General features: G+C 34.3%; 1 protein-coding gene across 1 annotated transcript; it reads right to left on the bottom strand.

Moving 5' to 3' along the window:
- Positions 1 to 5,787: 5,787 nt before the first annotated feature.
- Positions 5,788 to 16,966, bottom strand: LOC119609363 (dynein regulatory complex subunit 4). The gene is made up of 4 exons (XM_037964112.1): positions 16,787 to 16,966; positions 12,097 to 12,136; positions 6,824 to 7,292; positions 5,788 to 6,765 (listed from the first exon to the last, which is right to left on the bottom strand). Exons 1-4 carry the CDS (start codon positions 16,787 to 16,789, stop codon positions 5,826 to 5,828), a joined length of 1,452 nt encoding a protein of 483 aa, XP_037820040.1. The 5' UTR covers positions 16,790 to 16,966; the 3' UTR covers positions 5,788 to 5,825.
- Between the last annotated feature and the right edge of the window lie 494 nt (positions 16,967 to 17,460).

The raw sequence follows: 17,460 nt of genomic DNA, 5'->3' as shown, positions 1-17,460 counted from the left end.
TGATCCAAACCTGAATAAAAAGAATAACAAAAATAAAATTCAAAAAAACGAAATACATATTCATAAATTTAGTTTAAAAGAAGAAAAATAAGTATTAAAAAGCAACAAACAGAAATTTAACAAAAAAACAAACAAATTCAAACCAAAACAATTTAGTTAAAATGAAATTTTAAGAAAATTAAATACATACATTAAAAAGAAAAGAAACTGAAACAAAAAGTACCTTTGAAACAACATGAAATAAAACAAAAACTTAAATTAAACCGATAAAAAAATACAACAAACTTAACCAAACTGTTATTTTCTGCTTTAGAAAAATAAATTTTTAACGATTTGTTTAAAAATCGAAAAAATAGTAAATGAAAAAAGAATGAAATAGTAATTTTTAAAAAATAAACAAAACATACATAAAAAAATCTCCAAAGGAAATATAACACAAAACTAAATAAAACATTCGAAAAACCGTTGAAACCCTCATGTGATATCTTGAAAAAGAATAAAAAAAATAAAACTCTTTAAAAAAATAACAAAAAAAAAAAACTAAGAAAAAATATTAAAAAAAATAAACCACAACAAAATTGAACAAACAAAAAAAAAAAGTTATATTTATTAAACAAAAAACTAAAAGTATGAAAAATTAATAATAATTTTAGTATTAAATTTTAATGAAAAAGAACAACAATTTAAAACAAGTAAGAAATTATAGTCGGGCGTGGCCGACCATATGATACCCTACACCAGTTATGAATATTAAATGTGATTTATTTTTCATAATAAAGCATTTATCTTCAATATTCCCTTGTTCCGATACATTTAAGCAATTTATGGATGAAAAACTAATTTTCCGAAAGAGGCTTTATATGGGGGCTAGGGGCAGATATGGACCAAGCCCGATAAAATTTTGTGAATATATTTATATTGACATAATATTTTATTGTGCTGAATTTCATCGCGATATTTGTGTTTATAAGCTAATTTGGGACATTCAAGTAATTTTCTGAAGGGGACTTTGTATGGGAGCTAGGGTCAAATGTGGCCCGATCTTTATGAAATTTGGCAGGGTCATCAAGACTTCTATAAAACTTAGTTGTGCCGTATTTTATCGATATATCTGTATATTTAACATAATTATGAGCTCAGAAGCCCTTTTCGGGGGGTTCTGTTGTATGGGGGCTAGGTGAAATAATGGACCGATTTTAACCATTTTCAATAGGCTTCGTCCTTAGGTCAAATAAAACGTGCGTGCCAAATTTCATCCAATTATCTTGAAAATTGCGACCTGTACCTTGCGCACAAGGTTTACATGGACAGCCAGCCAGCCAGCCAGACGGACGGACGGACGGACATAGCTTAATCGACTCAGAAAACGATTCTAAGCCGATTGGTATACTTTAAGGTGGGTCTAAGACGAATATTTTTGTATGTTACAAACATCAGCACAAATCCAATATACCCTCCCCACTAAAGTGGTGTAGGGTATAAAAACCTCATTTTAATTACATATTTTCTTTTTCAAACACTCAGCGATTTTTATAATTTTTTCTATTATTTTTTTTTTTAATTGAAAACTTCTCATTTTTCAACAGGACTGAACAATTTTTATGAATTTGTTTTAATTTATTTAACACTGAGTTTTTTTCTTTGTTTAAGTCTTTTATTTAGTCATAAGGTAAAAATAAAAATATAAATCTATTGACATAAATATTTAATCAATATAATGAAAAATAAAGAAAATTAATTCAAATAAGTATTTAATATTAAATAATCATATACATGTTTAATCATTAGATTCTTATACTAACGGAAAACTTTAACAGAAAAATAAACTTTAATAAATGTTTTGTTGTAGCAACCAATTCGTGCGTTATATTAACACTTTCAATTTCAAAAAAAAAAAGTGTCAAAATTCTTTAGTTGTTTAAGATGCTCTTATCGTATTGCGAATTAATTGATAATTCATTATTATAAAATAAATAATTCATAATTATACGATTTAAAATAACAAAAAAAACAAGCATTTAATAAATAAACAAAAAAATACTTATTCAAAACTATCAAAAAACTGGCAAAACAGCAAAAAAATCTAATTTGTTTTATTTAAAGTGTAACGAATGCAAGGAAGGTACAAGTTAAATATGAAGTACATAGTATCTCAAAAACCTTAAGCTTTTAAATAGTAAATTTTTGCTCAAGACTCAGTTTCTACGTTCCGTTCCGCTATGAATCAGTTGTTTGGTTTTGGCTTACGGAAACCTCTCTAAAACTGAGGTTGCCGTTGGGTTTTTTGTATGTAAAACACGAAGCAGCAGAACTGATCTAGAACTAAACTAGAAATGATTTAGAACTGTACACGAACTAGAACAGAACTAGAACAGAACTAGAACAGAGCTAGAACAGAACTAGAACTGAACTAGAACTGAACTAGAACTGAACTAGAACAGAACTAGAACAGAACTAGAACAGAACTAGAACTGAACTAGAACAGAACTAGAACTAGAACTAGAACAGAACTAGAACAGAACTAGAACTGAACTAGAACAGAACTAGAACAGAACTAGAACAGAACTAGACCAGAACTAGAACAGAACTAGAATAGAACTAGAACTGAACTAGAACAGAACTAGAAAAGAACTAGAACAGAACTAGAACAGAACTAGAACAGAACTAGAACAGAACTAGAACAGAACTAGAACAGAACTAGAACAGAACTAGAACAGAACTAGAACTAGAACATAACTAGAACAAAACTAGAAAAGAACTGGAACAGAACTAGAACTAAACTAAAACTGAACTAAAACTGAACCAGAACTGAACTAGAACTCAACTAGAACTGAACTAGCAACAACTACAGCACCAACATCAGCAGCAATAGCAACAATTATCTTCAAATACATTGCCACATCAGCCATCACAGTATTCACCTGCGGCATCGGCATCTTCATCAATCTCCAAATACTCATCATCGTCACTAAAGCATCCTCATCATCTTCATTCTCACAATCCACAGCAACAACAACAACAACAACCACCACCACCACATCAGCTGTCTCCAGCAATTTCATCACCATCGCCGCCCTCTCTGCTGCATCATCCCACTGGCGGTGGTGTTGGCGTTGCTGGTGTTCATCCTCCTTTTTTGGTAGGTCAACATTTGGATATGCAACGGCAATCCCACTCAGATGATGATAGTGGTTGTGCTTTAGAGGAATATACTTGGGTACCACCAGGACTAAGACCAGATCAGGTATGTTTCTTCTTCAATTTGGCATATTTGTGATCATTGAACTAGAACTAGAACTGAACTAGAACTGAACTAGAACTGAACTAGAACTGAACTAGAACTGAATTAGAACTGAACTAGAACTGAACTAGAGCTGAACTAGAACTGAACTAGAACTGAACTAAAACTGAACTAAAACTGAACTAGAACTGAACTAGAACTGAACTAGAACTGAACTATAACTGAACTAGAACTGAACTAGAACTGAACTAGAACTGAACTAGAACTGAACTAGAACTGAACTAGAACTGAACTAGAACTGAACTAGAACTGAACTAGAACTGAACTAGAACTGAACTAGAACTGAACTAGAACTGAACTAGAACTGAACTAGAACTGAACTAGAACTGAACTAGAACTGAACTAGAACTGAACTAGAACTGAACTAGAATGAACTACTGAACTGAACTAGAACTGAACTAGAACTGAACTAGAACTGAACTAGAACTGAACTAGAACTGAACTAGAACTGAACTAGAACTGAACTAGAACTGAACTAGAACTGAACTAGAACTGAACTAGAACTGAACTAGAACTGAACTAGAACTGAACTAGAACTGAACTGAACTAGAACTGAACTGAACTAGAACTGAACTGAACTAGAACTGAACTAGAACTGAAATAGAACTGAACTAGAACTGAAATAGAACTGAACTAGAACTGAACTAGAACTGAACTAGAACTGAACTGAACTGAACTAGAACTGAACTAGAACTGAACTAGAACTGAACTAGAACTGAACTAGAACTGAACTAGAACTGAACTAGAACTGAACTGGAACTGAACTAGAACTGAACTAGAACTGAACTAGAACTGAACTAGAACTGAACTAGAACTGAACTAGAACTGAACTAGAACTGAACTAGAACTGAACTAGAACTGAACTAGAACTGAACTAGAACTGAACTAGAACTGAACTGAACTAGAACTAGAACTAGAACTAGAACTAGAACTACTGAACTAGAACTGAACTAGAACTGAACTAGAACTGAACTAGAACTGAACTAGAACTGAAATAGAACTGAACTAGAACTGAAATAGAACTGAACTAGAACTGAACTAGAACTGAACTGAACTAGAACTGAACTGAACTAGAACTGAACTAGAACTGAACTAGAACTGAACTAGAACTGAACTAGAACTGAACTAGAACTGAACTAGAACTGAACTAGAACTGAACTAGAACTGAACTAGAACTGAACTAGAACTGAACTAGAACTGAACTAGAACTGAACTTGAACTGAACTAGAACTGAACTAGAACTGAACTAGAACTGAACTAGAACTGAACTAGAACTGAACTAGAACTGAACTAGAACTGAACTAGAACTGAACTGAACTAGAACTGAACTAGAACAGAACTAGAACAGAACTAGAACTGAACTAGAACTGAACTGGAACTGAACTGGAACTGAACTAGAACTGAACTAGAACTGAACTAGAACTGAAATAAACTGAACTAGAACTGAACTAGAACTGAACTAGAACTGAACTAGAACTGACCTAGAACTGAACTAGAACTGAACTAGAACTGAACTAGAACTGAACTAGAACTGAACTAGAACTGAACTAGAACTGAACTAGAACTGAACAAGAACTGAACTAGAACTGAACTAGAACTGAACTAGAACTGAACTAGAATTGAATTAGAACTGAATTAGAACTGAACTAGAACTGAACTAGAACTGAACTAGAACTGAACTAGAACTGAACTAGAACTGAACTAGAACTGAACTAGAACTGAACTAGAACTGAACTAGAACAGAATTAGAACAGAACTAGAACAGAACTAGAACTAAATTAGAACTAAATTAGAACTAAACTAGAACTGAACTAGAACTGAACGAGGACTGAACTAGAACTGAACTGAAGTAGAACTGAACTGAAGTAGAACTGAACTGATGTAGAACTGAACTGAACTATGTTTGATGATGTGTGCAATATAGTTATCAACTAAACATTTAGGAGTAACTTTTTATTGCAAATAGATTTCACAGTAATGTAGTGCTGTCTAAATGACTTTAAAATACTTTATAATCATTTTATCCTTTAAGTACATAAAGTCATAACAATTCCTTTTACAAAGTTTGAAAAAAAAACTAGAGTCTCAAGTTCAGCAGTTGTGAGTTGCCAAAAACAGAAGTGGGTTGTTAGATTTTTTTCTTTACACGCTTTTTCCTTTGTTTTAAATCTACTCCTGAGTAAATTTAGCAAGAATGCTTTTGTTTTTTGTTGGACAAAGTCCAAGAAACTGCATAAATTCATAGACAAGACGAAGCAGCAAAAGCCACGACTCCATTTAGGAAAAGTATAACACACATGAATAAGCACGGTATGCGTTAATAATAGACTTTTATGCAGGAAAACCAAGAAAAATAAAAATCAAATGAGTTCTGTTGAAAGTTGGAAAAAAGTCATGAAAACCAAGACAGTGAAAAAATACAACACTATAAATTATTAAAGAGTAAGTTAAAGGAAAGATAACTTGTATATTTAGGTAAATAGTTTGAAATATATTTTTTATTAAACGGAATTAAAAAGAAGTTTCACAAATTTTTAGTAACTAACCCAGCAGGTCCACACAAATAACTCCACTTGGAGGTGGTGCGTAGAGGTTCGAACCCCAACTCTTCTTTGGGTATGCCAAACTGTACTAATTTTGATTCATATGTGGCCAATAGATCATCATGCGCTTTAGTAACTCTAGCCAATTCGTAACGTAAATCTTGTATCAATTTATTCTTTTCATCTAAAACATTTTCCACTCTCCTCTCAAGTTGCAGTGGAGTTTCAGCCTCAATACCAGTGGCTTTTACAACAGCCGCACAAGAATCTAAAGTTTCTTTAAGCATTAGTTCCTGCTTTTCTCCCTCCTTTTCCATTATAGCGATTTTACGCTCCAGCAAAACATTCTTCAGTCCAGTTTTCTGTTGCAGTTCTATGACTACATCTTCGAATTTCTCCTTTAACTCTTCTCTCTCCTTAACTAAAGTATCGTTGCGCAGCAGTAATGCTTCAGTTTCCCAAGTCAAGGCCTTGAGTTGTTTTTCCACATAATTATTACGATTTTTAAGTCTTGTCAATTGTGCTCTATCACGATCATAAAATTCTAGTTTTCTCCTTAAAGCCACCAATTCCTGTTGGGCTTGTTCTAAGGGCTCCTTGAGTTTACGATTTTCACTACTCATATCTGCTGCTATACGTTCACTTCTCTCCGTCTGTTTACGCAATACCTCCATTTGTTCTTTAAGAGAACTTATAAGACCCAAATTGTTGAGAGTAATGTCATTGTAATAGTTTTTCATGTCATTAAAAGCTAAATCATGATTCTCTATTAACTTTTGTATTTGATTATTTTTACGCTCCTCGACCTCAAACATTTGCATGCGATATACCAATTCAATTTCCGACTTTAAGGCCAACATTTTCTCTTCATGTAAAAGGGTCATGTCTTTTGTTTCCTTTTCGAAACGTGTACGCAAGTTGCTGTAATGAGAACACGTTAATGAAATTATAATCTTAAATAAATTACATATTTACTTACTGTATCTCTTCTATATGTTTCATTTTCAATTGTTGTATTTGCAACTCATGTAATTCTTCGCTTTCTCTTAATAATCTTCTTAGCTCTCTTTTATCTGCCAACATTTCCATTTCCTGCTGTACGTGATCCTCTTGTGATAATTTCAATTGCGTCATTGCCTCTGCTCGTATTTCACTGATCTTATTTTGGTTCTCAAACTGTAAATGTTTCATTTGTTGCATGATCTCTTTGGCTTCTATATCGGCGACTTCTTGCGTCATTTCAACTTCATGATCCTTTTGTCGCAGTGCTGTTGTGGTTTCTTCTAGCTGACCTCGTGTGATTTCCCAAAAAATTCGTATCTTATCTCTTTCCATTTGAAAGTAATTACGTTCTTCTCTTTCGCGATCCATTTCGGCTTTGAGACGTAGGGCAAAAGCTTCCAACTGATCACGATCCATAGCGGAAGTGTCAACGCCATCGATGAGCACTGTAAAGAAAGATTTTAATATATTAAACTGGAATTGAGAAATAAGTGAACAACAACTGAACTTGAACTGAAATAGACCTGAACTAGAACTGTAACTAGAACTGAACTAGAACTGAACTAGAACTGAACTAGAACTGAACTAGAACTGAACTAGAACTGAACTAGAACTGAACTAGAACTGAACTAGAACTGAACTAGAACTGAACTAGAACTGAACTAGAACTGAACTAGAACTGAACTAGAACTGAACTAGAAACTGAACTAGAACTGAACTAGAACTGAACTGAACTAGAACTGAACTAGAACTGAACTAGAACTGAACTAGAACTGAACTAGAACTGAACTAGAACTGAACTAGAACTGAACTAGAACTGAACTAGAACTGAACTAGAACTGAACTAGAACTAGAACTGAACTAGAACTGAACTAGAACTGAACTAGAACTAGAACTGAACTAGAACTGAACTAGAACTGAACTAGAACTGAACTAGAACTGAACTAGAACTAACTAGAACTGAACTAGAACTGAACTAGAACTAGAACTGAACTAGAACTGAACTAGAACTGAACTAGAACTGAACTAGAACTGAACTAGAACTAGAACTAGAACTGAACTAGAACTGAACTAGAACTGAACTAGAACTGAACTAGAACTGAACTAGAACTGAACTAGAACTGAACTAGAACTGAACTAGAACTGAACTAGAACTGAACTAGAACTGAACTAGAACTGAACTAGAACTGAACTAGAACTGAACTAGAACTGAACTAGAACTGAACTAGAACTGAACTAGAACTGAACTAGAACTGAACTAGAACTGAAATAGAACTGAACTAGAACTGAACTAGAACTGAACTAGAACTGAACTAGAACTGAAGTAGAACTGAACTAGAACTGAACTAGAACTGAACTAGAACTGAACTAGAACTGAACTACTGAACTAAACTGAACTAGAACTGAACTAGAACTGAACTAGAACTGAACTAGAACTGAACTAGAACTGAACTAGAACTGAACTAGAACTGAACTAGAACTGAACTAGAACTGAACTAGAACTGAACTAGAACTGAACTAGAACTGAACTAGAACTGAACTAGAACTGAACTAGAACTGAACTAGAACTGAACTAGAACTGAACTAGAACTGAACTAGAACTGAACTAGAACTGAACTAGAACTGAACTAGAACTGAACTAGAACTGAACTAGAACTGAACTAGAACTGAACTAGAAACTGAACTAGAAACTGAACTAGAACTGAACTAGAACTGAACTAGAACTGAACTAGAACTGAACTAGCAACTGAACTAGAACTGAACTAGAACTGAACTAGAACTGAACTAGAACTGAACTAGAACTGAACTAGAACTGAACTAGAACTGAACTAGAACTGAACTAGAACTGAACTAGAACTGAACTAGAACTGAACTAGAACTGAACTAGAACTGAACTAGAACTGAACTAGAACTGAACTAGAACTGAACTAGAACTGAACTAGAACTGAACTAGAACTGAACTAGAACTGAACTAGAACTGAACTAGAACTGAACTAGAACTGAACTAGAACTGAACTAGACTGAACTAGAACTGAACTAGAACTGAACTAGAACTGAACTAGAACTGAACTAGAACTGAACTAGAACTGAACTAGAACTGAACTAGAACTGAACTAGAACTGAACTAGAACTGAACTAGAACTGAACTAGAACTGAACTAGAACTGAACTAGAACTGAACTAGAACTGAACTAGAACTGAACTAGAACTGAACTAGAACTGACTAGAACTGAACTAGAACTGAACTAGAACTGAACTAGAACTGAACTAGAACTGAACTAGAACTGAACTAGAACTGAACTAGAACTGAACTAGAACTGAACTAGAACTGAACTAGAACTGAACTAGAACTGAACTAGAACTGAACTAGAACTGAACTAGAACTGAACTAGAACTGAACTAGAACTGAACTAGAACTGAACTAGAACTGAACTAGAGCTGAACTAGAACTGGAACTGTTTACATGTATTTGTGCGATAATTCATGCCTATATGTACAACTTTTCTTAATATATGACAAACTTTTTCAGCTAAAGTTCCAAAAACTGATTTTACGAACTCAACTATTAAATTCAAGCGGAAAGAGGGCTTTTATGCGTGTGGTCAGTTGTGTGTGGTGGCCAAAATAAAAAGCAAGGAAAAAGGATGAAAGAAAGTCACAGCTGCAATGGTCTCACTTAATTTTTTTACGATTGAAAACATGCAACATAATTGTCTCATTGTGGCATTTAGTAACAATAAGGCATACAAAAACTTTTCTAACGAAGGCAAAGCGGAAAGTTTTTCGAAAAAAATGTGTTGAAAAAAATAATTATAAAACAAAATGTTGGTAATATTTTTGTTAGTTGATGTTCAGATAATAGTGTCCATTGAATATTTTTTGTAGAATTTTTCTACAAAAAAGGGTTCTAAAACCAAACACCATACAAATATGATTTTAAGTGTGAGAATGTGCACAAATGTTTGTTTTTATTATTAAAAACATTTAACAAACACATTCAACATTGACATTTTCTATTCAGCCATAAAAGTTCCATTTTTTCTGTTTTGCGTCTTCCGTTTCCGTTTTAAATGTAACGGCCATGCAATAAAAATTTACACACAATGATTTTCTCCATATGAGTGTTTATCTGTTTCCATTAAAGAGAACATTGGGAGGAACACGACTTTGCGTAACTAAAAAATTCTAAAGGAAACGGACTACTACTATTTATGAAACCACACTTGAGTACATTCACAAAAAGTTCTTGCTTTCTATTCCTAGCCATAATTTTTGAGGGTAATTAAAATATTTTTATTTTCCAACTCTTTAAACTAAACGACTTTTAATGGTCAAATGCTGGGGGAGGAGAAAATGGTTGGAGTTTTGGCAACATTGTTTATGCAATGTAACATTCCATAATGACCAGTGTCTTGTTGTAGTTTAGTTAATGTTATAAACGTTTGTTACTTTAATGTGGTTAATTGATTCTTTTTTTATTGTTTAAATTGTGTCCTCATTTACCACACAAGATGGTTTAGTGCGTATAAGTTCATATGTGTAGCATGGTGGGAGTTCCTACCACATTTGGGTCAATAGGAGTATTTGACCAAGTACGAGTTGGCTTAAACTCATTTGTAAATTACTCACAAAAATCATGACCAAAATTAATTGACCATAATTATTATTGGCCATATGTGGTCTGTTTTAGTTGCTTGTAATGTGGGTAAAATTTAAAAATGTTATTTTAAAGTTTTTAGTATATTCATTTTTGGTAAAATGAATATACTAGTTCAGTTCTAGTTCAGTTTTAGTTCAGTTTTAGTTCAGTTTTAGTTCAGTTTTAGTTCAGTTTTAGTTCAGTTTTAGTTCAGTCTTAGTTCAGTTTTAGTTCAGTTTTAGTTCAGTTTTAGTTCAGTTTTAGTTCAGTTTTAGTTCAGTTTTAGTTCAGTTTTAGTTCAGTTTTAGTTCAGTTTTAGTTCAGTTTTAATTCAGTTTTAGTTCAGTTTTAGTTCAGTTTTAGTTCAGTTTTAGTTCAGTTCTAGTTCAGTTTAGTTCAGTTCTAGTTCAGTTCTAGTTCAGTTCTAGTTCAGTTCTAGTTCAAGTTCAGTTCTAGTTCAGTTCTAGTTCAGTTCTATTTCAGTTCTAGTTCAGTTCTAGTTCAGTTCTAGTTCAGTTCTAGTTCAGTTCTAGTTCAGTTCTAGTTCAGTTCTAGTTCAGTTCTAGTTCAGTTCTAGTTCAGTTCTAGTTCAGTTCTAGTTCAGTTCTAGTTCAGTTCTAGTTCAGTTCTAGTTCAGTTCTAGTTCAGTTCTAGTTCAGTTCTAGTTCAGTTCTAGTTCAGTTCTAGTTCAGTTCTAGTTCAGTTCTAGTTCAGTTCTAGTTCAGTTCTAGTTCAGTTCTAGTTCAGTTCTAGTTCAGTTCTAGTCAGTTCTAGTTCAGTTCTAGTTCAGTTCTAGTTCAGTTCTAGTTCAGTTCTAGTTCAGTTCTAGTTCAGTTCTAGTTCAGTTCTAGTTCAGTTCTAGTTCAGTTCTAGTTCAGTTCTAGTTCAGTTCTAGTTCAGTTCTAGTTCAGTTCTAGTTCAGTTCTAGTTCAGTTCTAGTTCAGTTCTAGTTCAGTTCTAGTTCAGTTCTAGTTCAGTTCTAGTTCAGTTCTAGTTCAGTTCTAGTTCAGTTCTAGTTCAGTTCTAGTTTAGTTCTAGTTCAGTTCTAGTTCAGTTCTAGTTCAGTTCTAGTTCAGTTCTAGTTCAGTTCTAGTTCAGTTCTAGTTCAGTTCTAGTTCAGTTCTAGTTCAGTTCTAGTTCAGTTCTAGTTCAGTTATAGTTAAGTTCTAGTTCAGTTCTAGTTCAGCTCTAGTTCAGTCCTTGTTCTACTTCAGTTCTAGTTCTAGTCAAGTTTTAGTTTAGGTCTAGTTCTAGTCCAGTTTAGTTCTAGTGAATTTGTGTTCGCAGACCAATCCCACTATCAACTTTTATATATTTGAGTTACAAAACACATTGTAAAGAGAAATCAGTTGCATGTTTTACTTCCTGTAATGCTTTAATTTTAATAAACGATTTAATAAAACTAAGGACTATTTCAATGAAAAAAATCAGGAAACGGAGGAAGTGTTGGAATAATAATGGTTATTGAGTGTTTAAAACGGTGTCTATGACACTGCAAAAATTTTTAATGAAATTTATGGCTTTTGCATGAGTACGTATTTAAATACGCTACAAAAGTATAATATGTAAGTAGATAAAAAAGTAAGATAAAATTAAAATAGTGATACTTACTTGGCTTAGCTTTTCCCTTTTTTCCTTTCTTTTTGGGTGGCTATAAGGAAAAATAAAACAGAGTAATTTTTTCTTTAAAATAGATGCAAATAATGTATAACTAGTTCCAATGCATAATAAAATTATTTACAAAGGTACTTCCGATAGGACAAATGAATGATAAAGTTTTCTAAAATTATTGCAGCATTTAAATACAAAGAATTTAATCTTCAACTAAAGTGACTTTTCTTTAAAATCCAAAATGCAACATGCTGCTCCATGTTATATTTTATATTTCTGGCTGACATTTAATATAATTTAAAGAATTCAAGGCTAAAAATCTTTGACAGCTTAAACATTATAAAGCATTTATTATTTTAAATAAGATCTGTTTACAGCAATGCTCTACAGAGCCAGTAGTTGAAAGATTAAAGTGTTAAAACTTTCATTTTTTTCCCAGTTGGATTGTAACACTACTTGGAAATAATGTGTTTTCTGCTTTTGTCAAGGTCTTTTGTTAAAATATTAAACACAAGAAGTGCCAAAATATTTTTTGCTTTTTATATAATTTTGTTATTTTAATATTGAAATTTGTTTTTATTGTAAATAAAATATTTTTTGTTTACACATTGTGTTTGCAATATTTTCCTCGTTGCAAGAGTACTTGTCGAGCAGTTGTTTAGCTTAAGGCTACTTTTCACTTATATATTTTTTTTTTGGGGAAAAAAATCCTTTATTTATTTACAACAATATAGTACAATATGTATGAAACATTTTTTGTATATTTATGAAATGAATAAATAAATTGCAAAACAGAGAAGTGGATGACAAAAGGGGATCAATCACAAGCAGAGGAAAATTGGAAGTAGTGTTGTAACAACAGAAAGGAATGAAAGTATTTTTCTTTTTAACTTGTTTTATATGCTGCATTCCAACTCCTGTTGAGCTCCCACTCTGTTGATTTAAGTCTCAACAGAAAAAAATATGTTTAAATTATATTATGACGCGGCTTTGGAAACAATTTCTCGCAACAGATGTTGGCTTATTGCATATTTTATGACTGCAAATTATTCAAAAAAATCGCAGATACATTTTTTTGCTCTTAAAGAAAAATGGAAATAAAATAAAAAAGAGATATGGCATATTATCGACCATCAGGCTGAAGGCAACATTTTGCAACAGTGTGAAAGTATCACAGAAGGGCTGAGTAGTACAAATCAACCAACGGCTATCGATAGGACTGTTTTCGTCAAGGAAACATGTCCTGTCTCCGTCTAGGAAGTATGGCTACCGACAGGAAATATGGCTCTCGATAGCCCTGTTTCCGTCTAGGAAATATGGCTATCGAAATATGGTTATATATGGCTACCGATAGCCCTGTTTCCGTCTAGGAAATATGTCAATCGATAGCCCTGTTTCCGTCTAGGAAATATGGCTATCGATAGCCCTGTTTCCGTCTAGGAAATATGGCTATCGATAGCCCTGTTTCCGTCTAGGAAATATGGCTATCGATAGCCCTGTTTCCGTCTACGAAATATGGCTATCGATAGCCCTGTTTCCGTCTAGGAAATATGGCTATCGATAATCCTGTTTCCGTCTAGGAAATATGGCTATAGATAACCCTGTTTCCGTCTAGGAAATATGGCTATCGATAGCCCTGTTTCCGTCTAGGAAATATGGCTATCGATAGCCCTGTTTCCGTCTAGGAAATATGGCTATCTATAGCCCTGTTTCCGTCTAGGAAATATGGCTATCTATAGCCCTGTTTCCGTCTAGGAAATATGGCTATCGATAGCCCTGTTTCCGTCTAGGAAATATGGCTATCGATAGCCCTGTTTCCGTCTAGGAAATATGACTATCTTTAGCCCTGTTTATGACTTTCGATAGCCCTGTTTCCGTCTAGGAAATATGGCTATCGACAGCCCTGTTTCAGTCTAGGAAATATGGCTATCGATAGCCTTGTTTCCGTCTAGGAAATATGGCTATCGATAGCCCAGTTTCCGTCTAGGAAATATGGCTATCGATAGCCCTGTTTCCGTCTAGGAAATATGGCTATCGATAGCCCTGTTTCCGTCTAGGAAATATGGCTATCGATAGCCCTGTTTCCGTCTAGGAAATATGGCTATCGATAGCCCTGTTTCCGTCTAGGTAATATGGCTATCGATAGCCCTGTTTCCGTCTAGGTAATATGGCTATCGATAGCCCTGTTTCCGTCTAGGTAATATGGCTATCGATAGCCTTGTTTCCGTCTAGGAAATATGGCTATCGATAGCCCTGTTTCCGTCTAGGAAATATGGCTATCGATAGCCCTGTTTCCGTCTAGGAAATATGGCTATCGATAGCCCTGTTTCCGTCTAGGAAATATGGCTATCGATAGCCCTGTTTCCGTCTAGGAAATATGGCTATCGATAGCCCTGTTTCCGTCTAGGAAATATGGCTATCGATAGCCCTGTTTCCGTCTAGGAAATATGGCTATCGATAGCCCTGTTTCCGTCTAGGAAATATGGCTATCGATAGCCCTGTTTCCGTCTAGGAAATATGGCTATCGATAGCCCTGTTTCCGTCTAGGAAATATGGCTATCGATAGCCCTGTTTCCGTCTAGGAAATATGGCTATCGATAGCCCTGTTTCCGTCTAGGTAATATGGCTATCGATAGCCCTGTTTCCGTCTAGGTAATATGGCTATCGATAGCCCTGTTTCCGTCTAGGTAATATGGCTATCGATAGCCCTGTTTCCGTCTAGGTAATATGGCTATCGATAGCCCTGTTTCCGTCTAGGTAATATGGCTATCGATAGCCCTGTTTCCGTCTAGGTAATATGGCTATCGATAGCCCTGTTTCCGTCTAGGAAATATGGCTATCGATAGCCCTGTTTCCGTCTAGAAAATATGGCTATCGGTAGCCCTGTTTCCGTCTAGGAAATATGGCTATCGATAGCCCTGTTTCCGTCTAGGAAATATGGCTATCGATAGCCCTGTTTCCGTCTAGGAAATATGGCTATCGATAGCCCTGTTTCCGTCTAGGAAATATGACTATCTTTAGCCCTGTTTATGACTTTCGATAGCCCTGTTTCCGTCTAGGAAATATGGCTATCGATAGCCCTGTTTCCGTCTAGGAAATATGGCTATCGATAGCCCTGTTTCCGTCTAGGAAATATGGCTATCGATAGCCCTGTTTCCGTCTAGGAAATATGGCTATCGATAGCCCTGTTTCCGTCTAGGTAATATGGCTATCGATAGCCCTGTTTCCGTCTAGGTAATATGGCTATCGATAGCCCTGTTTCCGTCTAGGTAATATGGCTATCGATAGCCCTGTTTCCGTCTAGGTAATATGGCTATCGATAGCCCTGTTTCCGTCTAGGTAATATGGCTATCGATAGCCCTGTTTCCGTCTAGGTAATATGGCTATCGATAGCCCTGTTTCCGTCTAGGAAATATGGCTATCGATAGCCCTGTTTCCGTCTAGGAAATATGGCTATCGATAGCCCTGTTTCCGTCTAGGAAATATGGCTATCGATAGCCCTGTTTCCGTCTAGGAAATATGGCTATCGATAGCCCTGTTTCCGTCTAGGAAATATGGCTATCGATAGCCCTGTTTCCGTCTAGGAAATATGGCTATCGATAGCCCTGTTTCCGTCTAGGAAATATGGCTATCGATAGCCCTGTTTCCGTCTAGGAAATATGGCTATCGATAGCCCTGTTTCCGTCTAGGAAATATGGCTATCGATAGCCCTGTTTCCGTCTAGGAAATATGGCTATCGATAGCCCTGTTTCCGTCTAGGAAATATGGCTATCGATAGCCCTGTTTCCGTCTAGGAAATATGGCTATCGATAGCCCTGTTTCCGTCTAGGAAATATGGCTATCGATAGCCCTGTTTCCGTCTAGGAAATATGGCTATCGATAGCCCTGTTTCCGTCTAGGAAATATGGCTATCGATAGCCCTGTTTCCGTCTAGGAAATATGGCTATCGATAGCCCTGTTTCCGTCTAGGAAATATGGCTATCGATAGCCCTGTTTCCGTCTAGGAAATATGGCTATCGTATCACTGTTTCCGTCTAGGAAATATGGCTATCGATAGCCCTTTTTCCGTCTAGGAAATATGGCTATCGATAGCCCTTTTTCCGTCTAGTTAATATGACTATCGATAGCCCTGTTTCCGTTTAGAACAAAGAAGAATATGTCCTTAGCTGTTTTACCATTTGTTCTGCCTAGGATTATTTACTGCCAAATTTCAGAGCATTTTCATTTGAAGTCATTGAAAATTCTTTGTTTGATCAGATGCATTCCTGCAATATTTGAAATATTTCTTAATGGAATCGTTTGGCTTTCGCTGACCTACAGGCACATTGTTGTATGCATGTCACAATAATAGTGGCAAATGCATGCTTATCCAGCGATTACCATGGCAACTTCGTTGTAAGTAATTGTTTCGAAACACTGAAAACTGTTGTTACAATTTTGCAACAAATTCTTCTTTTTTCCTTGTTCTCTTATATTTTCTGTTGGATATTGAAGATTTTTAACTGTTCCTTTATCTTAATACGACTTAATCACTCACTATTTTATATCATCTTCTTTTGTAACTTGTAAAAAGTTCAATCGTATTCAACAGGATGAAGATGGATTTGAAACTTTTGTTAAACAAATTGCTTGTTTGTTAAATGGATTATGAATCTTGTATTTGTTCAATTGAATCCTTTTTGACACTTACCATATTTGTGCTTTTATTTTAATTTGTTGCAGTTGCAGGTTAAGTTTCTGAATAAATCTATGATATTGAGTATGATTTTAAATAATTAATTTTGTTGGAATTTTATTATCTTTACTATTTAATATTTATTTTGGTAAAAGAATTTTTCAATAATTTTTTATATTTTCGAACTATTCAATATTAAATATTTTTTCATTTGAACTGACGTTTTTATTTATAAACAAAATATTGTCATTTGTGGTTGCTAAGGTTGCCAAATAGTATGTTGTTGATATCCGGTTTTCCAGCCACACGGGGGTGATTCAAATAAAATAAACAATTCTTATTTTAATTATATTCTCATAATTAAAATTTGTTTAATTTAAACGAATTTTCAAAAAAAAATCTTTTAGCATTTTATTATTTGTTTATTAAACCACCACAGTTACTATGAAATACAATATTATTGATTGTAGAACTTTTGACATTTTAACTTTCACTACTGCCTTTAATACACAAATTCCTTTGTGTGTAAATTTAAAAAATTCTTTCCTTTCAGTTTCAAATAATTATGATTTAATTTAAAACATCTTGGTAAACTTCACCTGCTGTGTTGTGAAAAGGAAAATATTTTTTAATAAAAAGTTATATTTGTATAACAAAGGGCTAATTAAATGTTAATTTAATTAACTTCG

Source organism: Lucilia sericata, unplaced genomic scaffold, assembly GCF_015586225.1.
Source record: "Lucilia sericata isolate MDLA Ls3-8-SP2 unplaced genomic scaffold, ASM1558622v1 Contig000967F_arrow, whole genome shotgun sequence".
In the NCBI taxonomy this organism is placed as follows: Eukaryota; Metazoa; Arthropoda; class Insecta; order Diptera; family Calliphoridae; genus Lucilia; species Lucilia sericata.
The sequence above is the reverse complement of the archived record's forward strand: the minus strand, read 5'-3'. Positions and strand labels throughout refer to the sequence as shown.